The sequence below is a fragment of the Osmerus eperlanus genome, chromosome 10, assembly GCF_963692335.1.
Source record: "Osmerus eperlanus chromosome 10, fOsmEpe2.1, whole genome shotgun sequence".
Classification (NCBI taxonomy): Eukaryota; Metazoa; Chordata; class Actinopteri; order Osmeriformes; family Osmeridae; genus Osmerus; species Osmerus eperlanus.
The window spans coordinates 10,220,029-10,247,207 of NC_085027.1; the positions used below are offsets into that span (position 1 = coordinate 10,220,029).

Sequence of the window (27,179 nt, forward strand, 5' to 3'; positions counted from 1 at the left end):
AAAAGAAATGTTGACTGATAGTTTCCCACTATGGGCATTAGTAAACAAGTAATTATTCTGAGTGAATTGACCTTTGAACTGAAGGCTTTAGAGGTGTTTGCATTGACTCACACTAACTCAGTGCTTGTCGGTCTCAAAGAGAGCCCTAAATCAGTCAAGCAACCTACCAAAACTAACTGTGCCCCCAATTTAGAATCTGTCTTCATCTTATCTTTTAGTTGTGTTGTGAAGTTATTGTTTCATGACTGTAATGAGGTTCTTGAGAAACATTTTAGTGTAGGCAAATTGCAACCTCTTTGACACTACAATTTCTCCTTCTGGAAGTGAAGCTATTTAGCTCCCCCAGTACTTTTTTTTCTGATGTTTTGTGGAACTGACCCCTTATCGCTTTTATTAATTATAGAAACTATGCTGAGGACATGTTTTTCGGGCTCTTTGAATTGAATGCGGCGGCTTCTGTCATGCCCACATGAAAGTGGCGGCTGGCATCATTAGTGGACTGGACCGGCCTGGGAGGGGTGGGGGTGGGAGGGGGGCAACACCAGGCGGGTGTACAGTAGAAAGAACTCTTTCCCTTAGTGGGATTTGAATCCCACTCCACACAAACTGCATATTGACACACGCACAAACATACATACATACCGTACTGTCAATATTTTCCCTCTCACATGCTGACACACACACATGCTTAACGTAATCAAAACACACACACACACAATAACTGATGGGATAGATCATTCAGATTCTGAATGCTTGTCAAATGTTTCAGTTCATTGTATTGTAGCATTTTACAGATTTTGCAAAGCAAATCATTGTTTTTCTGGAGTTTAGATGCCAGGGTTTGTTCTCGGCAGACTGTTAAGCTGGAGGGATCCCGTATTGTGCCCAAGCCTATAAATCCATGTTAGCTCAGTATTCACAGCCAAAAGTCTGTCTCTGTTTACTGGGACTTTCTCAGACTTTTAATGCAGTGTCCCAAGATGACCCCAGAGACTCTGTACTTTTGTTGGCATTAAGAGTGTATTTGAGACAAGCTCCATTAGGCTAGCAGGGACTCCCTGCAACCATTGATCCAAGAAGGTGAGTGAACATTGGGGCTTTGATTGAACTGTTCTATGGCTGAAGCTTTGATGGCTCTGGAGAACTAGGAGGTTACATGGACTATGGTCAGCATCCCCTGCAGTGTGTTTACCTTTATGGTATTCTCCTTAACAAGTGGCACCTAAGAACATTTCTATATGCATACACACACATGCATGCACCCCAACCCCCTCACATACACACACACACACATGCACACACACACCACTCACACACACACACCCCACACATGCATGCACACACACACACACACTAAATGTAACCACATCCCTAAATTGCTACAGACTACAAGTGCACATGTAATCCCTACTGTAAGTACACAGTGTACTGCTGACACACATTGAAATTAGTATTTTCACAACATGCACAACACCTCAGACATACTCAACGCGGGTGTCAGCCTGGCAGACAGGCCCCCTGGAACTAACACATTGCACTCACTCTACTCTGGGGAATCTGCATAAACACTACCAGAAAATGTAGCACATCCTGCTTCTTCGTCATTAGAATAGTACCAGTGTTTCCCCTTGGATTTTGTTTGGAAATGTAACCTCCCCTTCATTTTCAATGGAAGTCACGTGACAGGCACCACAAGGCAGTGTGAGATACCTGGCAGCACGAACAGGTAGCCTAGCAAGAGAAGCGAACCCTATTCTATGCAGTTATTAGGGCATGACAAGCAACATCACAAATGCGGCCCGCCTAACGCCTACTACAAAACAGTACTGTTTGGGTGTGTGTTTTGGTGTATGTGTTTTGGTGTATGTGTGATGGTGTAGATGAGAGCCACATATAGTGTTGATCTCTCAGTTTCAGTTTGTGTTATTTTGTGAGTTTATACTTCATAGTCCTTTGTTGATTATTTTCATATGCATTATAAAAAAACTTTTTTAAACTCACAAATCAGACCGCCCTGTTTCACACACGTATATTGTATACGTGCAGATTTGTTTGTCACATATCATCACAATTTAAATACTTAATATTATTCAGACTTAATTTTTGCAGATTCAGAAAATTAGTACAAATGAAATAGAAGTTAATTCAGATGACACACTTTGCATTTGCCTTGTCCTAAAATAAATCACTCTTTGCAAGAAGCAAAATGGGTGCTTGTTGACAGTGCTATTGTGTAATATTTTACGTTATCTGTTTTTGTGCTTAAACAAATCTTAAATTCTCTGTGTTTCAGCTTCTCTTCCAGGAAACCAACCCTGGAGTCCGCTACGAATACACCATCAGTAGAGAGGTCTCTGAAGACTCTGACAACAACATCCCCAATTCAGATTTCTTCTGGAAATTCGGCTCATGGACTGAGTGTAGTACCACCTGTGGTATCGGTAAGAAGCTCTATTTTAACATCATATGGGTTGAAATGATAAGTAAAACATTTATTGATAAGATGACAGAAAGTCTTTGTCTGTACTACTAGTGTGGTGTTGTGAGCCTGCTACACTTTTATTACAGTATTGGAATGTGGCAAAAGAGATTTGTTAAAGCTTTTTCTTCAGTGGTTAGTTGAGTGAGACAGGTGACCACTTAGCCTGCTGATTGGAAAGATTAAATCTGCATGCTTACTTGACAGTGAATAGTCATTTTGTAAATACATTTTATACATTTCTTGTGAACATTTGTATGGATAAGTGTCCTCACACTATATTTTACCTCACTCCATCAATCATGTAGCTATTTTTACTCTCCATCTTTTTTCTCAAAAACATATATACAAAGGATATACACAGTTTCACTTAGTCACAACACATTTGCTAATATTGTGGATGAATACTCAAGGACATTACTTTTAGGTGTAAATGTGGACTGACTTGAGAGATTAGAGTTAATTGGCCAAATGTGTGGTCACAAACATTCATTCTGCTTGAAAACCAAGCACTTTAGAGGAATAAAGGTAAAGGCACAATGTGGTGTGCTGGTTCTCCTAGGGTTGCACAAGGATGTCTTTGGGACAAAGGCCATCTGTTTGCAAACATGGCTGGCTGGCTTTCTGAAATAGCTTTTGTAGATATTTTCCTAACAGGTATTTGTATTTTTAATACCAGCCAGAAGGTTAAACGGTTTGTTACACATAATAACCATATGGGAAGTCATCCTTGAAGGAAGCCATACTGTTTGGAAAAGGGCAGGCACTTACAAAAATACTTGGCAGGTGATTGGCTGGATCTATCTATCCACATCTATCACAGACTTACTTCAACCACATCCATAGTTGGCAGTAGTTACTCATATGAAGCTGATTGGTCTGAATGACTGTGGTTCGAGCACAAATGGATAACTTGGGGATTGCCAAGAAAGATTCTTGCATGGTCGTTTGCCCGTGAATTTAGCCTCGCAAGGTTAAGAAGGTGGTACTCCAAACATGTTTTTACAGCAGCAGAATATAAAGTGATGCCCACCTCACTTTCAATATATAACTTATCAGTTGGCATTTTTGTGATTTTTGTACATTACGTTGTTCTATAGTACTGATGTCAATGTGTAGCTGTCATACACACTACAGCCTTCCATGTAGTAGAAACTAGAAAAACGTCTCACAAAAGTTAACTGTGTAAGGCTGCCCCCACCTCTCATATGCTAAAATCTGGAGTTGCTCGACAGGGTCTCAACTTGATGGCTCTCACACCCGATGGTCGACCCTTACAACTGTGATTTCAACTATATGTCTATGGTAGACAACAAAACCCGCCATTTAAAGGTCAGGTTATGGTTAAGTATTTCATTTAAAAATAAGCTCTGTCAAGCCGATACTAGGCCAGTGTCATTTGGCAAGTTAATGAGGCGTAGATGATGGGTATCTATGTTGGTCCCTCTTCTGTTACACAATCCGGTGTTAAGGGGTTATCTGATGATGCCATTGTTTGATTGCATATGCAAATATATTCCTGATAGTTACTGTCAAGCATCTCATTGCCCTATAATTTATTTTCATAGCATTCCACTCAGAATATAGGGCAAGCTTGCCCTTGCTTGCAATATAGCAATAGATAAGACCCTAATGAGAACATTGCATAATTGCTTATGTCTTTATTAAGCGAAGCTTGATAATTGAAGGAGTTACAGTATACCTATGTATGCATGTAAGTTATCGATACAGATATGCAATTTTGAACGTATCTATTTTTATAATTTAGTACTATATAATTTGTTATAAATTCTCAGACTGTTTGTTAGTGTGATTTTATTTTTAGCTTTTCAATGTATGTAGGTTAACTGAAAAGTTGGTTGATTTTAATACATAACTTACCCTCTAATCTTGGGGGACGGGGAAGTCATGCAGTGTTTGAATGGACTGACTCAAATCAAACTCACTAGTGTCAATACCTTCTGAGCTGGATAGATTGATACATTGCTACCGCAAACTGACAGTGATACTTCTTCATGTCTGAATAGATAGCCAAATAACTTAATTCCAGACACACTCCTAGCCATTGCTTCACCCTTGTTAACTTGAGGGCCAACCAATGACTGTAGTGGCTATACAAACATTTTGAGTTAGTTTTGGAACCATGTGATTTGTTTAAGTTTTCTAACATGTTTTAACATTCAGTTTTGTGTTTCATTTTAGTTTCCTGTGTCATAACAGTCTTAAAGCAATATGCTTAGTGCACTGTTCTGGCAGAACTCTGTGTGTTTCCCACATTCATCGTGTACAGTGTCATGTTGTCTTTTTTACATTGGTTGGCTGCTTCCCACAAGAAATATCTTCTTTCTGTCTCAAGTTGTGAAAGGGCTACTTTGTGCCGGAAATGATCATCTTCAACTTCTCACCTTTTGATCACCTCCAGTATATCACAGCACCATAGGTGGCAGGTTATTCAACTGGCCCTTGGGATGATGGGCTGATTTGGAGTTGGGGGCGGTGGGGCACCCCCTCTGTGCTCAATTTGAGTTAGTTATCTGGTTCTGGGACTCTTTGAAGGTTTCTGGATCATCTGCAGAGCCTTGCCTGTCTTTAACAGTTGGTTGAAAGGTCTAATGATTGGGTGGGAGTTTTGGTTTGGGAACTCTAGGGCACTTTCTAGTGGGTTAGGGTTAGATCAGGTCCTACGTGATACACTGCTTGGATTGGAAATAGATTAGAATGCAGGTAACAAAACAAGTGTAATGGCTTTAAGACAATCCTGAAGACATAGCTCCCAGGAACTCAAGATAATCCCCAGACCTTGTTGTGAGCAGTTTAACTATTTTCTTTCTACCAAAGATCTGCCTGAAGGTAAAAGCTGAAACGCAGCATAAAGAGGGTGGGGTTTTCCTCATTACCTGACCATTGTGTAGGTTGATAGGGTGACTCTGCTGGACATGTAAAATCTTACTACTACAATCTAGTTACATTATATTTGAGAGAAGGTAGACATCTCTAGGTCTGATATCTCCAAAACTTGGCAACTCACACCAAAACAATCTACATGGATACATAGTACTAGAGGTAAGAGGAAAAATTGGTATTTCTGATTTGGGGCGAACTGTCCCTTTAATTCATATCTACAGTGGGAAGGTATGCCTATGTTAACTTAAAACATAACTGTATAGACCCAACTTGCTGCTTCCATTAAAGCTTCCCTTCAGGCTTAACTGTAAAATTATGTATATCTGCATTTTCCAGCTCCATATTCATAGTTCAGACCCAAGTATTTTTTCTTTAAAGCATCACTGGCACCTTCTAAAAACAAGCTTGCCTGACAGCTTCCTCTGTGACAGCAGGTGTTTCATCCCTCACAACTCATTGTGCACTTCCTCCAGTTTAGTTTTTCAGTTTTTCCATGGAGTTGTTTCATCATCAATAAAAGAATGTTAGTCTTCGGATGGATCTGTCTTTTAACTAGATGTACCATATGACATTTATTGTTTGTTCCTCATATCCATAAGAGTGAAGAAGAATGCATTTGTCTTTTCAATTAGCTGCAAAAACTCACAGTTGACTGTCCAGACGACTCTTGGTAATTTCCCTGACTTTATTCTTAAACAACAGTAGACCAAAACATTGTTATGAGAACGCCAATTACTGCTGAGACTTGACAGTTGCTTGTTGTCATTGCTTCAGTGGTGTTGCTATACTATTCCCCTACACTAACACATAATTGATGAATGATGATAGGGCAGAATGCTCATTTGGTTTACTCCAGGCATCCCCTACAGAAAATCAGAATGATGAGTCCAGATAATTGGTTAGAAGATTGATAGTTTATAAAACCATTTACGGTTTAATATTAACATGTGGAAAACTTATTAAATTAAACGTTCAATTCAAATAAAAAAAACGTGTCTTTAGACAGAGGCTGAAATAAATAATACAAAACAAACAAAAGTGAATAACAATAATATAAAAAACCCACACAACTTGTGGGAGACCTATTAAATTAAATGTATCTTAAATTATATTTGAAATGAAATACATTATGAAATAACTTCTCGCTAAGTACTCTCTGTGAATTATATTATTGTTGCTTGCTTTCCTCCAGATACACTCTGGGCACTTTCGAGGATCATGTTGTCTAATTGTAACTTGTTTAACTACATGCTCTTCTGATTCTACCCATTGGCTCTTATTTGTTATTTGCTTTTCACAATGTATGCTTCATATTTTGGCAAAACACATCTCGTGGTTTATGATCATTGACCTAGCACCTTTTGCTTTTTCTTGTAAGTCGCTTTGGATAAAAGCGTCTGCTAAATGACTAAACGAAATAAACTTTTATTCTTTTTTTCCCAAACTGTTTGAAATCATCTTCTGTCTTCTACCTTATCCGGGCTTTACACCAATTTTATGTATCAAAGGAATAGTGAGTGAGCTATTGTTAATACTTGATTTCCTTCCTTATGTTAGTGAATCATGGGACAGTTCATATGGGGCGTTTCCCTGGGGCACAATATTAATCCCAGAAGTTTTACTCCGCAAACAAGGCTTATCTACTTATATAGTTCATGCAATGTGTGTTTTCCTGCAGTGTAGCCTACATATCGTTAGCCCACTCCCTTGGAGGTTTTCTTTGATTGAAATAATAGCTTGATGAGGTCTAAAAATACCTCTGTTTTTCCTCATTGGTTCGCAACTTTTAATTAGCTCCGCTGGGGCACCATATTAGTTGCTTGTTAATGACGTCAGTGTTTACATTTAGTCATTTAGCAGACGCTCTTATCCAGAGCGACTTACAGCAAGTACAGGGACATTCCCCCGAATGTGCCTTTGGTAATTACATATTGGTATAGACTATGTAACCGTCCAACTCTGTTTGGATTACTTGACCTTCTGTATAAAGGCCTGAAGTTAACATGCAAATGAAGCATGCACAACATGTGCATGGTACATTTAAACATGTGTAAACTATTCTGCTGTATCATTGTTAATTGCCAAAGAATAATGAACGAGAAGTTGTTTACAGAACATCAAATAATCTGAAATAAACAGCACCATGGGGCCAATCAGCACAGCAGTCTCTAATAAAGAGACTTGAGGCTTTAATCTTAGCAGTTGAATAATGGAGGATGTTTAGTACAGTACCTTGTTTACACAACTTCCTAGATATGAGGTGTGCTGACATATGCTGCACTGTTGTCTCATGTTTTCCCAGTGGGGAGGCCCTGCTAAATTAGAAACTTTTTCATTAAAACTATTTGACATGTCTCTTTGGGCAAGGATGCTCTGCTACCTTGTGCTAGTTTTATGAGAAATATAAATGGAGTTACTGATCTATTGCTCAGCTGGATTGATTAAAAGCAGTATACTGTATGTCCTGCCCACATACTGTGCATGTACTGCATTTCTGTTTGAGAGAAGAAGGAGCTACTGTTTTACGAAACAATTTTGGCCAACACTTTACATTAAGGCTACATTAACTACTATGTAACTAAATAACAATACTGCTTTGTATTGATATTCATTACGGTTTAGTGGTACATTGTGGTATGGGAAGTTGGGATTTCCACCTGTAAGTGGATGTTAACATTGATCTCTTTTTGGTAACACAACCTTCAACTCCCCTTTTACAACATCCACTTACCCCTTACACCCCTCCTCCATACTGTGCATTTACATTTAATAACCTATACCGCTGAAACTTTATATAATTTCATGAATTAAACCAATGCCTATAGTATGGCCAATGTTTTAACTTTAGGTTCTGTTATGGCAGTTAATGTAACCTAAATGTAAAGCCTCTTTACTGTGTGACCTTGTAGGATAAGGGTTTTTCTGTTTGTGTGTGTGTGCGTATTAGAAGAACTTAATGTAGATACTTAATGCATTACAACAATTTGCAAAGTTTGGCAATATGCAAACAGAACATACTCTACTACATCCAAGAGTCTCTGTTGTCATGGAACATCACCACATATGTTTAACAACCATGGAACTTTAATCTGTTATTCAGCACCGCACAGCAAGACAGCCAGGACAGACCCATCAATACTACCACTCACAAAGCTGCATACACCTTTGTAAAAAACAAGGCATGTTGTGAAGGAGATGCTAATACAAAGATAATATAAAAAAAACTCATTTTAACAGACCCCCAAGCTTCTTCTTGCCAAGTAAGGTTCAGGGGCGTAGCCACGTGGTGGCCAGGGGGGGGCCACCATTGGTCAGAGAATGGCCACCCTGCCGGCCCCCCCAACCTCACAAAAACAAGTTTTTTATTTTATTTAGTGGTGGGCCGTTATCGGCGTTAACGCGCGTTAACGCGCTGCGACTCTTATCGGCGATAAAAAAAATATCGCCGTTAATCTATTCTCAAAGTTGGGTTGGGAGCTGGGTCTATACTACGCAAGCTATGATGACTTTCACCTTGATATTTTAGCGCGGATGTATACCTAGCCGAATTGCACTGTAGGGGGTGAGAACGAGTCTTCGAACCTGTGTGTATGCCTTGTGTATGAAATTATCACATCAAACATGACGTGCTAACATGGATGCAGCTATGATGCCGCCTGGTTTGCTTCAGGGAAAATGTATTTTTAAGAAGCTTCCCAATGGAAACCTCAAAAAGACTAAGGTTGTTTGCACCTTGTGCTATGCAGAATTTGTTTACTGTAGGAGTTCTTCCAGTCTCAAATACCACCTAAACGCAAAGCATCCCTTAGCTAATGCGGAAGATGCCGGGCCAAGCACTGATGTAGCGCAGGGGAAGAGTCGTCGTCAAACTACGATGTTTGAGTGCAACCGAGGCAGCTCGTCAGCACAGCTCTATCAGCCAAGTTAACTAATCTAATAAACAGTTAATAAACACAAGTACATCTTATTGAACATAATTTATTTTTATCACCAATTATCATAGTAGAACAGCTTTCTCAAGCAGTTGTGATGCATTTTGGAAACAGGAGATGAGCTCCTGGTCTAATGCGCCACCTGGCTTGAGAAACCCGTTCTCAAAGACTTACTTTTAGTCATTATTTGGGTAGCACACATATTCTGAATGCCTTCGGCGGAATTCAAATGAGCCATTTTAATCTAGATTAACGCCAAGATTACAGTGAGATTAATCTAGATTTAAAAAATTAATCTATGCCCACCACTAATTTTATTTTTAAAACCCTCCTGAACAGAAACGGTATAAAGCTGAAAAAATGCATTAATATTTTTTTTATAAAGTCGTCGTATATTGTCATTTGTCACGCTACAAGCTCCATATTCGCAACATGTTGGGCCACGCCCCCATTAACAGCACAAGACGCAAACCAACGTACCTGCATTCTGACAGCGCTTCAATGGAGACTAGCAGCTAACCACTGGATACCGTTAGAAAACAGCTGCAGAGAGCTGCCCCCCCCCAGAAATAATGTCCTGGCTACGCCCCTGGTAAGGTTACAGGTATACTCACAGTGGTAAATGGATCTAAAAGAAGATATTGCTCTGTTGGTGCCAGCTATTGTTTTTTCTATTTCTATTGCTATTTCAAACACATTTAATTTCCTGCCATAGAAGGGGGTTTTACAATATGGCATTTATCATTTAAATTGTTCAGTTTAATGTAATATGACTCCAGGGCTCCACATTTCCTGCAATGGAGGGGCTTTGCAGTGCCTGACTCTTGAAAGAGACAAGTGAATATTTGGGGCTAAGATTCCAATATGATTTAAAATGATCAGGGGGCTAACGTCCACATTGTGGATTTGCACTCTTTTATTGTGATAGTGTTAAAACTGGAAAGGGAGTGAAAACAGTGGAGACTCAGTATCTGCTAAAAAAAGGATTTCTACAGCTCAAGCATCAGACATTTCTCCAGAGCATTGCACCAATTGGCATCTCTGATAACAAAGCCCTCCAACACTATCCCACCATCTGTCTTCTCCTGCTGCCTGTCTCCCTAGTACCTTATCAAATGACATTCCCCTTCCTCCCAGCAGTCCTCTTTTACTTATGTCCTCCTTCTGTTAAGAGATGGACAGACACTGAAGAAGGCGACGGAACATGTGGTTAAGCCTGTTCCGTCCCTCCTTCATTTCTGTCTGTCTGAAGAGTCGTCTGTAAAAGCCTGAATGAGCTAACAGACATACAGTATTGTATAACCCTCAGTGGACCATGCTGACAGGAAGTGGGGAGGTGAGAGGAGGCCCCTGCTCAGCTGGGTCGGAAGCCCCTTAGGGGTAAAGGATAATTAGGGGGAGGAACATCAGAGGAAACAGATAAATCTGTGGCGACCCTGGGGGATGTGTCTTGACATGTGCTACTTTGTGCTGTTTGAAACCAACTCTCATCCCACCCTTTACTGGGGGTTTTACGCTTGCTCACGATTTGACAGAGATCTGGCAACCGTTATTATGTTATCTGAGGAATGTATTGCACTTTTGACCACAGTATGCTAAACAGACAGAAATTTTTAGGATTACAGAAGTAATAATTTGCCAACATCAGCTTGCAAGGATGTCACCCTAGTATAGATTTTAAATTACATAGTCAGTTAGCTACAGCACTGCATACTACTTGTGTAGATAGTAAAAAAAAAAAAGCAGACTCAAAGAAACAATTTAATTACATTATTTATTCACCAAAGTGGTGTCATTTTTTTGTTTTCTTATGCCCATGCATTTGTTTTTTACTTTGATGTCTACTTTTTGAGGTGAGAGTTTGAGGGTTCACTTCTGCAACTTTCTTCTATTGTCTTAGACAACCTATGTATAGTGTGTGTGTTTGTGCAAGAGTGTGTGTAGACACAATATCTGTATAGCTATACTATGTGTATGTGTGTGAGTGTTAGTCTGTGTGTAACATTTCAGACATCTTTTCCACTCTTCCCTGGCATTCCAGGTGTCCAGCGTCAAATTGTGCACTGTGTAGAGAAGACCTCAGGGATAGTTGAGGAGCACTACTGTGATCCTTTGACCCGCCCCGATGACAAACGGGCCAGCTGTAACGAGGAGCTCTGCCCAGCAATGTGAGTTTATGGCACAAGCAGCCACGTACAAAACAAAAACTCAGTAAAACACACCAGTCATAACACACAGATAGATACAGTATGCAAACAGTAAACAAGTGATGCACGCGCAGCATCAGCACCAAATTAGGACACCAATAAAAACACCTTTATCCAGTATAACCTTACTTCTCTCCACAGTGGTTCAGACACACACACACACACACAATAAGAAAGTCAAATTCCCTTGAGCTTCAAAAGGTTAAACAACCCTAACACGTTTGACATAATTCATCATTGAACAGACTTCCAGAAATGTCTCCCCCTTTACACTCCCTATTGTTAACCCGATCCCTCAGATGGTGGGTGGGGGAGTGGCAAAAGTGCTCAGCCCCTTGCGGGAGCTTAGGCCTGGCCAAGAGGACCGTGCTCTGCATCCAAGCTGTGGGTCTGGAGGAGCAAAGAGCCCTACAGCCTTCCCAGTGTCAACACATGCCCAAGCCTGTGCCTGTAGCATCTTGCAACACACACATCCCCTGCCCTGCAGACTGGACTGAGGGCAACTGGTCAGAGGTGAGGCTGTTTGATGTGAATGTAGGTCAAGTCAGCTCCTGAAGCTCTGGCGTGAGCCATGCAAGGAGGAGTGGGCCTGGGGTAAAACTAGCCTGTTCTTGTTGAGTGTGAAATGCATCTGTGAAGACTGGAACCTTTTGAAATTGTCTTCACCCAAGTGAAGTTTTAAAGTTTGAACAATACAGCTTGGTGTGCAGATACTGCCACATAGTACAGTGCAAAATAAGTTATATAAATTCAATTAAATGTTTCTACATCCTTTCCAAAACAAATAATTGACCGATATAGTTTTTTATTCTGGACAGTACAAACTCTTAAGTACATTCTGTGGTCATTCTTGACCATTCTATAGTGGTCTAAAATCTCAAACTCTATGTGAGTTTGCTTGGATCAGAATGAGTTTTAATCTCAGTCCCTCCTCTGCTTCCTCACAGTGCTCACTAACATGTGGCAGTGGCGTGCGAACCCGGAATGTGACCTGCTCAAGAAATACCGGTGTCGACTGTGATCTCAGAAAGAAACCCAGTGGTGTCACTCCTTGCTACCTCCGGGACTGTCCCCAGGTCCTAGATGTCTTTGGTGGCAGTGACTGGTCTGGAAGTGGTTCGTTCAGCAAAGAAGTCTTCAACGAAATCAACTCAATCCCTGATGCCAATTCTCTGCCAAAATACAGCACAACACGAGCACAGCCAAAAGACCGCAACAAACTGTATAATAGAATAGAAGGAGATTTCTCCCCCAGAAATACAATTGAAAAGGCCCAAAACAAGCCCACTGACAATAATGTAAAGGTAGATGACTTCTACTATGACTACAACTTTATCAAATTTCATGAGGACCTTTCATACGACTTTGACTTGGGAATCATCGATCAAGCTGAAAAGAATAGTATTGAACAGGAACCTAAACCCAGTTCAGGTGTGGAAGAAAATATTGACAGGGAAACTTCTCTTTTATCTACCTCACCTGTGCCTGAAATAACGACTCCCTATCATTTACAAGATGACAAACAACAGAAACCGAGTGCGGAGGATGTTGAGAATAGCAGTTCATCACTAAAGAAACTCATTGAAATGAACCAGGAAAAGGAGGACGATTTATTTTCTGAAGACTATTTTCTGCCCGTTGCAAATACTCCCCCACCACCAGGTTCAACCACCAGTTTTTCAAAAATGTGGAAAGAAAGCAACAATAATCTTGGCTTGCCTCTGAACCCCAGCACAGCACACAACCTGGTATTGACAACTAAAGTGGCCCCTGTGCACCTAATACGAGGCCAACATGAAGAGAAACCAGTTGGAGACAATGATTTTTTCCAAGATTTCAGCCAAGAAAAAAGCAATTATGGGAATATTGATGACACAGTCGAGGTCACTACACCAGTCAAAAAGGTGTACAAAAATAAGGGCCTCCCCTCAGTGATAATTGGTAGGGAGAAAGAAAAGGCGGGGGAGTTAGGCCACAGCTATTATGAAAAAACCACAGCAGTCCTACAATTCCCCGACTCCCTTGGAGAAACAGACAGCAGGGCACCACATTCCCATTTTCCTCCTCCGGCCACCATGTTTGAGGTGAAGATGCACGAGGACAGCTTTTTCAGTACAACTTTGTCTGAGTGGGATAAAATGATGGTTGAGACTATTTCAATAACCACATCTCTTCCATATGCATCATTAAACCCAACTTCCACTGAAGAAGGCAATCATGATGTGCTTTCACCTGAAGAAGAAACACATTTTGATCAACAGGACTTCATCACAGATCCCAACACTGTTAACAAATATAATCATTTAGGAATCACAGAAGGTTACACAGTAACCTCACATCCGGTCTCTCAAGAGAAACCTCCTCCAACCCCCGCTCACCTCCATCCCCTCTCAGAAATCCAGGAGAACATCAACACCTCATGGACAACTAGAAAGGACACCCTACTTCCTACACATATGGAAGGCACAGTATCTCCACCTCCGTTCATTGTGACCCAGACCCAGCCTGCTGCTGCAGCTAAGCCTGAGAAAGAGATTTACACACCCTCTATTCCTCATTATGAAGTCTCCCCTGGTCAAACATATTATAGTCTTCTGACTCCTTCCAGATATCTTTGGAATGAGATAGACCACAATGAAATCCTGATCCCCCCTATGTTACAATTGAGTGGCACAGACCACCCATCCAGCACATATCAACCCTTGACAGATGCCGTCACCACGGTAGCTAACACAGCCACTCTCCAGGATGGTACGAGTCCCACGTCCACCACCCAGTCCCATCTGTCACTCCATTCTCTCATGCTACAGTCCCAAACCATGACAACACCAACCCCAGCTGCTTACTGGGTTACTGGCAACTGGAGTGCAGTGAGTGACTACAACTATGTTCATGCATCCCATATAAATCCAAGGTGTAAGTGCAGTGGTGAGGAACAAGGCTCAGCAGTGTTGCTTCAGTGACTAGATAATCAGAATGGCAACATTTACAATGTTATAAATACCCCTGGCTTTCAAGACATCTGCCATTAAAATATATAGAATCCACTGGCTCCTGCTTTTTGAGAAATTCTAGAATATGAAATACTAGATATGACTAATGAGCCATCTCAGAGTTAACACAGCCATTGTCTCTCCCTAGTGAATAGAATTGTCAATGCTCTGAGTTGAGTTCAGAAATTCAGAATCCTTATTACAAAGATTTGTTGTAAATATAAAATGGCTATGACACATTCAGAGCAACTCTCGCTCTCTAAAATGCTCTCTAACAAAAGTGCTATCACAGCAGGACAAAAAAAAACAAAAACAGGTACCAAAAAAAAAAAAGACTAAATGTACCATATTTATTTAGTTAATTATTTTTGGTGCATACACCACTGAAAGAGTCACAGGGCTCAACCCCATCAAAATGGGTGCAAATTAGATACTTGTTATGCTAGACAATCTCATTATTCCATGAATACTCAGGATATCGCACAGAGCTGCAGAACAACAGGTGTGACATCCCTTATTAGCTAGTTCTAATTAAAGTAAACAGTCAGCTGTTTAATTCAGTGCACACAAAAAAAGTTTGCCAGTGTCAATCAGCTTGATTCAGGGAGTACATTAAGCAAGTTACCATCATATTCATCCAAATCAAATACATTTTTACGTGGTTAACTAAAACTAAAAGTGGCCTATTGTTTAATATACTCCTACTACTATTATTTTTGCAGTGCTCAACCAGTTGTGGCCTGGGAGCCATATGGAGGATGGTGGTCTGCAGCTCTGGTAAGGACACAGACTGTGACCTAGCAAAGAAGCCTGTGCCGGCCCGTCGCTGCTACTTGCGTCCCTGCTCTGCCTGGAAGACAGGCCAGTGGAGCCAGGTAGGGTCCCATGTCTGAATTTTGTGTGATCCTTATTTTTCATGTCCTTTTCATTAAGTAGGCAGTAGATTTACTTGAGTGTTTAATTTGAAACCAAATCTTCCGTAATATCTCTACATTAAACTAAATACATCGCAACTCCAAAGACACGCACGTAAAAATAAAATATATAAATTGTGGAATACCTCATCCCAGTGTTCCAAGAAATGTGGTGGAGGGGTGACCTTGCGTGAGGTTCAGTGTTTTGACACAAGAGATCAGAGGCCTCTTCGACCATTCCACTGCCAGCCGGTCTCCCCCAGGCCCACTGCACGCCTGCCTTGCAACCCCCAGCCCTGTTTGGAATGGTACAGCTCATCCTGGGGACAGGTCAGGACCTTACCTCCATCCACACTTTTCCTATATCACACCTTTTGGCTGATGCCCTCAGTATAGATACACAAGCAACCTCATGCCCTGGGACATGTGCTTAAAATAGTGTATGTAATAGTGTATGTAATAGTGTATGTAATATGTATGGTGTGTGTTTGTATGTCTATGGATGGCCAGTGCTCAGAGGTTTGTGGGGGAGGGGAACAGCAGCGCCTTGTTACCTGTCCTGAGGAAGAACAATGCGATGAGGATGTTATTCCCAGCAACATCCAAGCTTGTAACAGCCAATCCTGTGCCCAATGGGTCACTGGCTCCTGGGGACAGGTACGGACAGATGGATGACGTATTGCATGACACACAGTATACAATGTACACAAAACAATATGTTAAACTGAAGTACTAAGCTAATAGCTTTTGCACTTCATCATATGAACAGTTATTCAGTTTAATTATCTGTAATTAAATTAAATGCACAAACCTCATCTTGCATCATTTATCCACCTGCAATTACATGACTTGCGTGAGGCATATGTCCCTTGAACTCCATCTCTCTCTAAAGCCTCTCTTCAAACATTTCTCCAGTTTAAGAGCTGACATGCCTTTGATCATGAGAGTCTATTTAATTCTTAAACACATCAGTACTGCCAGTAGCCCCCTCCAGTGCTTTTGTGTGCCATCCTCTAAAGTGCAACTGACCTCAGAAGCCCCCAGTCCAGTACGCAGTACACACCCACGCACAAGTTGAACATGACATACCAACAATCACACATACTGCTCAAATGTACACGTCCACATAATGCATTTTGTAGACATATTAATATAAAATTGTGTTCTTACATACATGCTATATGCTTTGAGGCTACCATAAGCACATACATAAACACCACACACAAACACCTTTCTTTCATTCCTTCAACACATGCTCAATCTGGCTCAACATGTGCTCACATATTTGCGGGCACAGAGACACATTCTAAACCAAGTTCTACTGGTGTGGGGTGTGTTGGCTTGCACATGCTCACCTCAAAGGCTTAACTGAAAGCGGTCTACAGTTTTGATTGAAGCATGGAGGTTCTGGCTTTGATGCTGGCTTTGTGTGATTTGGCCTACAAGACCATCATAAATATAGATGTAATTAAGAGTAAAACCTAGGCTCTATTTTTTTATAATATTTTAATTATAATTGTATTATTATATTATTATAGTTTAGACCACTGATCTAAACTCTCAAATCCGTCAAAGAAAATAATTAATAGCCCTGTGGATTTACAGAATTCCTGGATGCTCGAAAATGTCCTTGGTTAAACAAATCAAAGCTTAACGTCTACACTTTAACCACAGTGATTGTATCATGTAAAATCAAAAGTGCTGTAGGATAGAATAATAAGACAAGTGTGTCACTGTCCAGGGATTTCATCACTGTCTGATACAGGGTTAAAATGGGAAAGACCAAATCACATGTCACTGTCAATGAAACTCTTTGTGTGAGTGCGAGGGAGTCTTTAAAGTGTCTCCTTGCCCGCAGTGCTCTGCGTCCTGTGGCAGTGGTGTGCAACGGAGACTAGTCAAGTGTGTCAACTCGAAGTCTGAGACAGAGGAAGAGGAGGAGCGTGCTCAGTGTGACCATGAATCCTGTCCAGAAAATACTCAAAAGTGTAATATCCAGGAGTGTGAAAACATCACGTTTGGTAAGTGTACTGTATGCAGTCATCTCTATAAGATAGGTTATCCTACCTATAAAGGTTTACATGACAAATATTTCTTTTAATTACTACATTAAGACAATGTGTTTTAGAGCAAAATTGATTATGGATTTTTTTACTAGCTAGTTTAAGGTTAATGTTAGGTTTCATTTTCTATAACATCTCTGGCCAAATTCTGTAACTGCTTTGTGTTATTATGGTGTGTCAGTTTTGTTCTGGAAAGTCCTGACATCACCATAATTAGCTTCATTTATCACTAGTTAATGTTGGCTGGCTAGCATTGTTAGGCAGGCAGTGCAAGTCAAACAAGCCACCATTCTAACTCAATAAGGATTCAGAGTATTCATCTACTGAGATGTTGACATAATTTGTTCGTCACTTAGGAACATGGTGGTGATCTGGAGAACAGCCTTGTGCTGTCATACATACTGTTTTCATCCCAAGCTGGTTTGAAACAGCATACAGTGTGTTACATTGATTTAAACAAAGGTTTGTTTATATGTTCTGAAAGACTTGTGTTTGTGTCCATATGTCCGTCTATGTGAAGATGATGGGTCTGCCTACAACTGTCCCTGCATACATTTATTCAAGTTTGTCCCTGTTCTGTTTTTTTGGTTTTTAGTTTTGTTGCAGAAATAAGTCAAATATGGCATTCAGTTGGCATAGCAGACAATTGTTCCTCGATTTGTGGTGTGTGCGTATGTGTGTTGAATGCCCGAGTGGTTCAGTCCAGGGTCAACCTGAATGCCATAAACATCCTCGGGCAGGGATTGAATGCTTTAACAGCAACATGACTGGTGAACTGTCCCCTTGCACTTCAGCTAGGTGTCTGATGGTCACCAACTCGCAAGGTAACTGAAGCATACTGCCCACCACTACCAATCCAAACATTTCCTTTCCGTGGAATACTTCCCCCGTAGAGAAAGCTTGCTTGCCTCTAAGTCAGACACTTTGAAACTCTACCAAAACTATTTGTTAGTTATATGTTTATCAATTTAATAAAATGCTGCTTGGAAAAGGGTGAGGAGGCAGTATCCAATATATGTTTGCATACTCTCAATCCTACCTGATTCCAGTCACGTCATTCCATCCATCAAAATTCAAAACCACATTCAAGACTTTTGCAATATGATTCTCATTACTTTACATTTACATTTTGTCATTTAGCAGACGCTCTTATCCAGAGCGACTTACAGTAAGTACAGGGACATTCCCTCCGTGGCAATCCAAGCTCTGGATAAGAGCGTATGCTAAATGACTAAATGTTAAGTAGGGTGAAGTGCCTTGCCCAAGGACACAATGTCATTTGCACAGCCGGGAATGGAACCACCAACCTTCTGATTACTAGCCCGATTCCCTAACCGCTCAGCCACTTGACTCCTTTGAAAATGACTTGGTTTTATTTAAAACATTAAGAGAAAATTGCCTTAGCAGTTTTTGCTAATTAAAATCTGATTATTGTACAGTATAATGATGGGCAAGGGGTTCTGAATGAGAAGTTTATTGAGCCCCCATTATTACTTTCAAAGGCTACAGTGTTTTGCACCAAACTGATATTGTTGAAAGACAAGTCTTTAGGATAGAGGTAGAAGTTTAGAATAGAGATAGTTTCAGATCATGTTATCCCTCAACAATTCTGTGTAGAGCTGTATGAAACCTTTTTGAAGTCTGCCTCTTCCTTTCATCCTTTCTGTTTTAATTCACCCTCCCCTTTGAGTGAAAGACGTGTCCTCACTTCAAGGGTCACTCATCTTTATTATTCAAGCATTATTAATTTCGGCCTACACTGAATCTTTTAGACATAAGTTCAATTTCCAATACTTCCAATACTCAAATATCCACAATGATATTGATATCAGAAGCTTTGCAGTATTAATTTAGATAATGTATTCCAATCAAGTTAACCTGTGACAGCTTATCCCTTGACAGCAAAGTAGTTTGAGTTGGAATGTCGTGTTTTCACTTTTTTCCTACCCTCTAGACGAAGTGTGAAATTATCATGACTTTTTTTGCTCCTCTTTTATACTTCATTGAAATGCATCTGAAGCTTTGAGTTTGATGTAAAGAGAAAGATAACGAGAGAGAGAGAGAGAGAGAGGAGAGAGAGAGAGAGAGAGAGAGAGAGAGAGTGAGAGAGAGAGAGAGAGAGAGAGAGAGAGAGAGAGAGAGAGAGAGAGAGAGAGAGAGAGGAGAGAGAGAGAGAGAGAAGAGAGAGAGAGAGAGAGAAGAGAGAGAGAGAGAGAGAGAGAGAGAGGAGAGAGAGAGAGAGAGAGAGAGAGAGAGAGAGAGAGAGAGAGAGAGAGAGAGAGAGAGAGAGAGAGAGAGAGAGAGAGACTCATGGTTGGCTGTAGCAGAATTCTGATTTCTTCACTTTCACAAGAAGAGATGTATGAATGTTAATGTCCAAGGCTCACACCATTCTCAGAAGAGCTGTGATCTGGTATTGTTGCATTGCAGGATACTGTATATACCAAAGGGTGGGTTCCTGGAAAATCAAATCAAAGCATCAGAGCATGCTCATGCTCATAACTTGTGGTTGTCCTGAGATGTGGAGAATTGGATGACAGCTAAAACAATTCAGAGTTGTCAGTTGAACTGTAAATCATTCTCAGTCTTCTTAGCTGTAGGACAGATGTATTCTGTTTGGGTACAGCTCAAAATATGAACAGAGATTCAAAGACCATCTAAAATCCATCCATCCTCTTCCACTTGGTTTATTTAACACTAAAAAATTATGCTTAAACACGAAAACATTTCATTTGTCATCATTGTGTTAGAATAAGATAAGATCAGCATAATGAAAAAGCCAATGTGTGCAGCATCATTATAATTAAAATGAGTGTCATTAAAATTAATAGAATTGTAATTACAACAACAGTTTACTGAGTACATAATTGCCTTGGCTATCACACCCCTGCTAATAAAGTACCTTTAATCAACAGAAGTCAAGCCTGTTCTCCCTGGCTATGCATTTCTGTCTAGCCCTACATGTTTCTAAAATAGATACATTTGTCAGAATTAACTTAAGTATTATTTGGGAATTTTACCTGGTCCTCTTTTGTGACATGCACACATGTATGCTATGTCCTTAAAAACAGTCCATAACTCTTTTATCCATGAGTCACAGAACAGATGTTTTCCGCTGGCAACAGCCATGGCCGGAGACATTATGTTTTGCGGATGTCTGTCTGTCCGTACGTATGTTGGTCCCATTCTCGTGACCGCTATAGCTCAGGAACGTCTTAAGGAATTTCTACATATTCTGCACAAACGTTCACTTGGACTCCAGGATGTACTGATTAGATTTTGGTGTTCAAAAAGTTAAAACAAATATTGGTAATTGAAAAGGAAAAACTGGTTAAGTATGATTGTACAGTTTTTTTCTTTCATTTGCTAATTATTCCCTGGCTAATTAGCTTTGACAAGTGATCAGCATACAGTGATGCAGCGCAATCCAGGTAACAAACAGCAAAATAGCCTACACGTATTAACATAGTCGTTTGTGCAAACATTCGTTAAGAACAACCATAAGAAATATGAATTATTCAGTATTTATTAAAAATATTATTGAAGGGGAAGGCACATTAACTCTTTTTTTGGATGTCCCTAACCAAATAAACTACACTACATATTTTTTATAAACTTCAACTTGACTGGCTGGCACTGGCATAAAGCGAGGAAGCGAGCGAGGAAGATTGTGGTCGACTCCTACCACCGTGGATACTCCCTGTTCCAGCTACTCCCCTCTGGCAGAAGGCTGCGGTCCATCAGGACTAAAACCTCACACCATAAGAACAGTTTCTTTCCATCTGCTACTGGCCTCTTCAACAAGGCCAAGGACTCCCACTAACATTAACTATGCACTACGCACAAGCCACCTTTTGCCCACTCATGCTGCTCATTCAAATTCTTATTCTTATATATTTTATTTTTTGAATTGTTTTATTTTTAAATTGTTTAGTTCTTAGAATTAATTTAACAGTTTTTGACTTAATTTAAGATCCGTATATGTTTGTCTGCACCTTCCTGCCACAGTAAATTCTGTGTTTGTGTAACATACATGGCAAATAAACTGTATTCTGATTCTTATCCAAGAGGTCAGTGATCCACTATATTTGCTGTGGCATTTGTATTTTTATTATTGCCAAAAGAAATTGCTGTGGCTCAAGACCATAAGCTCTCATCTTGTATTCAAGTAGTAATCCTGAAAAAAAGGAGGGATGTTCTTTGATATTCACCACTATCACATGCGTAGTTGATGTTTGTTTCGCAAGTCTCTGGAAGACATCATTTGTAAGGAAATTGGCATTGGCATTGCCTTCGCTCTGATGTTCCTCAACCTGTTTGCATCATAGAAACACTGTCATTGCTAGAAGATTCAACTGATAGATGTTTGTGGCATGCAGCGTAAGTACTGTACTTGGTAGTTGTTCATTACCAAAATACTTTTAACCATCCTTTGCTTACCAAGAATCAACAACCCATGACAAACACAGTCATCATTGACATCATGATTTCATGACGTCAAAGTTTGAAACAAGTTCTGGTTAAAGTGTGAGTTGCCTTTGTACATTGTACTTTGTACTTTGTCCAGCACTGGTCACAATTCTCTTTCTTGTTCAAGGCATGCGTCATGCCAAAAATAACGTATTTTATATATATATAAACAATATTTTACAACGTCACATATTTTATATATAAAATATGACTGAAGATCAAAACCCACCCCCTCAGTGTGCTCACTTTAATATGACTTCACACAAAGCCTTTCATTGTACCTTCACACTTTAGGTTGGTATACCTTAGAGGAAGTACACAAAAATATGACATCCACTTTATTTGGCTAGAAAGGTGAGAGATTGCTTGGAGAATCGAAAACTAGCCAATATACACCATCTATAATGCTGGTTTAATGGCTCAGCTAATTGTGACCTGTGTTATCTCACGTGGACACCTGTTGGGTCTGTACAGTGAGATATTTGAGGTGGCACAGCCTTCCTGCTGGGAAGTCATTAATTCTCCCTCCATGTTTATCCCAGTTGTAGACACAGCAGGTGTTGTTGGTGAGAGACAGAAAAATATTGAGGCAGTATCCGGATACGTTTTATGTTCCAAAGCTTCAAACAAAGAGCATGTATTAAGACAATATCTGTAAATGCACGTGCACATGGAATACACGTGTTGTGAGAGAGAATACATATTTGTGGGTGAGGTGGCTTGTTTTTCTGTATGTCTTGGTTCCTCTCTGTGATCTATTTGAATAGATGAATAAAAAAAAAGAAAGGGAGAGGTGAGGAGAAGGATGACGGCAATACATTCTGAGATAAATGACCTGTTATCCCAGATAGATTGTCTCAAGGTCAAATCGGTTCAGTCTGTTAGAACCAGATTCTGACAACTCTCAGTTGGGAATTAATAAATCCCTTAATTTTATACTCAATACTGAGATTCTACAGTGGCACGACCATGACCAATATACCCACGTAAACACAGAACTTATGATTGTATAGGTCCAAGTGATTTATGTGCACAGTGTAATAAAGGTCATCCTGAACAATGGAATTCTTACAACATGAAAGCAACAACAACATAGTAAAATAGGAAACATTCATTTGAAGCACTAGCAGCAAAATAAAATCAAAAATATCAAAAATAGCTAATTCCAGCAAAAAGTAGCAGTACAAATAACACCATCAGTGGAGAAGGGGAACATATAATATAGTTACAACATAGAATGAAAGATTACAAATATAAGGTTTTGGAGTGCCGATGGATATGTACTAAATAGGTAAGGTTGCTAAAGTGTTAGGAGTGTTGATGGATATGTACATTATCCAGCAGATCTCAAACTTATTTGAGAAGGGGTTGATTTGGTTTTCAACTGGGACAATTCATTCTTAAACAGTAAAAATGGCTTCACAAGGAATTATGAAGAATTGTATATTGTGCTACTTTACACAGTGAGCTACCACATTTAGGTGGGAGTGTGGATGGGGGCAGACATGTTCACATGCGTCAGGGGGATAGAGCATTTAACCTTGTCTTTCCAAACGTCATCTGAATGTGCCTCCCCTTTGTTGCCCTGGCCTCTCTTATCTCTCTCTGTCTCCACCATATTCTTCTTCACTCTTTTCCCTCCCCTTCTGTCTCTCCTGGAGAGGGAAGAGAGTATTGACAGTAACAAGCAGCTTCCGTGGACCAATAATGAGGGCTACACTGGGGAGACTATACCTAGGGAGAGACATACCAATGCTGACAGACAGGAAGACAGGCAGACTGGCAGCCATGTCCCAGCTGCTCGTATTCTTTCACCAAAGCTCATCTACCGGCTAATATGACAGTTGCTATATACAAAAAAAGATGCCTTTTTGGTTTGACATTTAAAAATCAGCTCCTGTTGATTAAATGACAGAGCATTGTTCTTTAGCTTCTCAGTTTCTATTGTGAACTTCTCCGCACAACCATAGGCTGTTTCTCTGACAGTCTAACCATAAAAAAAAATTCTGGTAAGAAGAACCCTTACTTTTCCACTAGCAGTGTGGGATACGAGTCAAGCCAGGGAACATCAGCCCGAGATGAGTTTGAATATCCCCCTGATGCTAAAATAGCCAAGGAAATGGATGTAGTGGCCCTTTGTGGTGAGTGGGGAAAAGCTAGCTTTGCGACAGAGGAAGTCATTCTATTCTCTGTTGTTCACTGTTATGTGTGTGAGCCTTGGTAAGGTTTTGTGCGTTTAAAGGAGGTCGAGGGGTTAGTGGGGGAGTGGGTCCCTGTCATCTTACAGGAAATTCTGTGCGACTGTCTTGCAGCTGTGAACTCTGACCCTTCTGATGTCATCATTCTCTGGCCTTCATGGGAAAAAACATGATGGTGTGTCCTGACAGCAGACTTTTTGAGGCAGAGGATGAATTGGTGGCTGTGTGGAGACAAAAGACTGGCAAATGAATGATTTTCTATTGGAAGAATGCATACTGGACTGATTGACTAAATACACTGCTCTCATGCATATTAATGGTTGGAAACTTTGCTATTTGTGCGATACTGGCATTTATTTATTGAAATTCCACATAAATTAACATGTTGGTTGGTGGATTAAAAATAAAACTTTCGTAGAACTGAGTATATCTGCTCTGTCCTGTACATTCTTAAATCAAAACCTTTGCCTGTCCAATTATATATGGCTTGAAGGTGTCTGGCATCATTAAAACATCACCTAAGGACACAATTCTCCATGTGCAGGTTTCTTTCTTGATAGCAGTCTTGATCTTCAAGAAATAGCTATAGTCCATAGTGAGCTTAAGTTAACAATACCCAAAAAGTAACTGCCAAGCAAAACCTAACTCACCCGAGTCAGCTCAGGATTCTGGATGGTTCTAGTTATAAGAATAGCTTCACCCATATCTCAGCCAAGAAACAGTAATTTAATCTGGAAGGCTTTGACTGTGATGGAGTTGGGCTCTGGGTAGGGTTGTGCTGCCTAGTATTATATTAGGTTAAGCCTGCGGACTCTGTCTAGGTCAACTGCCAACCACTGTCAATCTAATTGGATCCCTGTTTTATCATAGGTATTGAAAATGTGTGTTTTCAAACACTAATATTCTGAAATATGATGGTTACTTTATTTTATGGCATAGGTAAAAAGTATTATGTAAACCGTCATTAGTGTAAGCATAATGTATATCCCTGTTCATTTTCTGCACAATGATGGGAACAGACTTTTCCTTTTTATTAATTCTCTCTCTTCTCTCTCGATCTGTTTCTTTCTCACTCTCTTGTAGGAGTGATGTGTGTTCGGGACCGGCTCACATTCCGGTTCTGTCAGACCCTTCAGTGGCTTGGCCGCTGTAACCTCCCCACTGTTCGGGTGCAGTGCTGCAGAACCTGCAGCCAGCATTCCCGTGGCAACGAACGCACATCACGTCGCTGAGATTCTGAGAGACATAAACACATAGCCCTCCACATGTGAACACATAGCCCTCTATGCACATGCATAGTATGTGAATGGAGACATATGGACACACACACAACTAAGGTTCTGGGCTACCACACATTTAGCATTTGTTATCTGGAAGGTGAATCAGGATTACACTTTATTTTAGGGGCCCTATCTATAATCTTTTCTGCACAATAAACCAAGTATTTTTGAATGCTTTAACAGGTAATAGTTAAGATTAATTGATAGTGTGCTGAATGTTTATTGACAATAATTTCAGCATTTACATACTATTTCTAAATGTCCTCTCAGGTTAGTATTTCTGGAATCAGTAGGTGAAAATGAACTCTGAGATTTGTGTGGATCATAGTAGCATAGTAAGACACTCACACTGTTTTACAATACAATCCATCCCAGAGAAGGAGGAGACACTGCCTGTCACCACTATACATGTTGTATTTAATCTATTATCTCAGTTCTGAACCGTCATTGCCGTACAATCCTCACAAAGACTCTCTCTTGCAGTTTCTTTACTTACGGACCAGAGTTTGAAAGAGGAAGAATCGTGCAGCTAGCAATTGGTGTTTTAATTTAGGTCTGGCTCATACCGTAGCAGCATGGGATTTGACCAGGGTACTGATTTCAGCATCCAATATGTTTTACGGTATTAACTTACTTTATTAGCTTGTAACAAGGAAAGATTGTTCAGACAATGCTTTCTATCGCTAGCATCTGACACTATGCAGTATATCCGAAACAGACTTGGGAACAGAAAGGTGGGTGCAAGTCTGGAAATCCTCATTTATAAATCCTTCAATAACATACAGCTTTGTTGATTATTCACAGATATAACATTACGTAGCAGTTTTTTCAGTAGTAGTTAGTGAAGTGCAGAGGGATCGATAAAAAAAAAAAAACATGTTAATGTAATTGAACCAGTTATTCAACAATACATACAAAAAAAACATTTGGTGTATGGAAACTGCTGCAAAAATAACTTGGTGCTACAGTATAGGCAGTCGCAGGTTTCAACTCTTTCATGTCAGGTGTTGGGCAGGCCCAGTGCCTCTTCTACTTGAATCATAGTGTCTCAAAATTGCCTCAAAATGTTAATCTCAAGTCAAATGTAACTTTGACCTTTCATGACAACAGAGTTGTTTAAGAGAGTCATTTAAATATTGTGTTGAAGGCCCCTCAGGCCTTCCTCACTTTCCTGCTCTAGGGGAAACATTTAGTTTGAGAAGTGTCCATTATTAAATGGCTTCTGTAGCTTCTATATATTCATAGCCTAAGGGGAAGTTAATTCCATGGTAAAAGTTGTGCAAACATCCCACTGTCAGTTATATTCAACAAGAAGGGTCGGTCTTCGCCAAAATTCAAATGCTATCTACTTGATTGTGGAAAGGAATTCATTCAGTTGATGCAGATCAACACAGCCATTCGTACATGTATATGTATATTATTTTGTCAAATGCTATTGCAGGGGTAACTTTAGGTTGTCAATAAATGATGTTATCACATGAAGTCAAACTATTAAAGAATGTGCTGGTTAATTGTATGATAAGGTGTAGAAGTATGTGTTTCCTAATTGCATAATATTTTAACTCACAACTGAGTGTAAGTAACACATTTTTTATTGTTTATTTAGTTAGCATAAAGTATGAGTTGTGAAAAGCGGGATCATAATATTGTCAAACCTGAGTTTTAAACTATTGATGACTAGCTTTTGAACAGAAGATCATTTTATATAATGAAACATGAACAAGACCATCTCTCCTCTT

At 40.0% G+C, this 27,179-nt stretch overlaps 1 protein-coding gene across 2 annotated transcripts in view; it reads left to right on the forward strand.

Moving 5' to 3' along the window:
* The window catches only part of LOC134027683 (A disintegrin and metalloproteinase with thrombospondin motifs 7), a 59,980-nt gene extending 33,024 nt beyond the window's left edge, over positions 1 to 26,956 (forward strand). For both annotated transcript variants that reach the window (XM_062470662.1, XM_062470663.1), the window contains exons 16-24: positions 2,294 to 2,441; positions 11,357 to 11,483; positions 11,822 to 12,035; positions 12,470 to 14,392; positions 15,238 to 15,390; positions 15,586 to 15,759; positions 15,940 to 16,086; positions 17,288 to 17,450; positions 25,244 to 26,956. In XM_062470662.1, the coding sequence (XP_062326646.1) occupies positions 2,294 to 2,441; positions 11,357 to 11,483; positions 11,822 to 12,035; positions 12,470 to 14,392; positions 15,238 to 15,390; positions 15,586 to 15,759; positions 15,940 to 16,086; positions 17,288 to 17,450; positions 25,244 to 25,392 (3,198 nt within the window). In that variant the 3' untranslated portion in view covers positions 25,393 to 26,956. The remainder of the gene's footprint in view (positions 1 to 2,293; positions 2,442 to 11,356; positions 11,484 to 11,821; positions 12,036 to 12,469; positions 14,393 to 15,237; positions 15,391 to 15,585; positions 15,760 to 15,939; positions 16,087 to 17,287; positions 17,451 to 25,243) is intronic.
* The last annotated feature ends 223 nt before the right edge of the window (positions 26,957 to 27,179 follow it).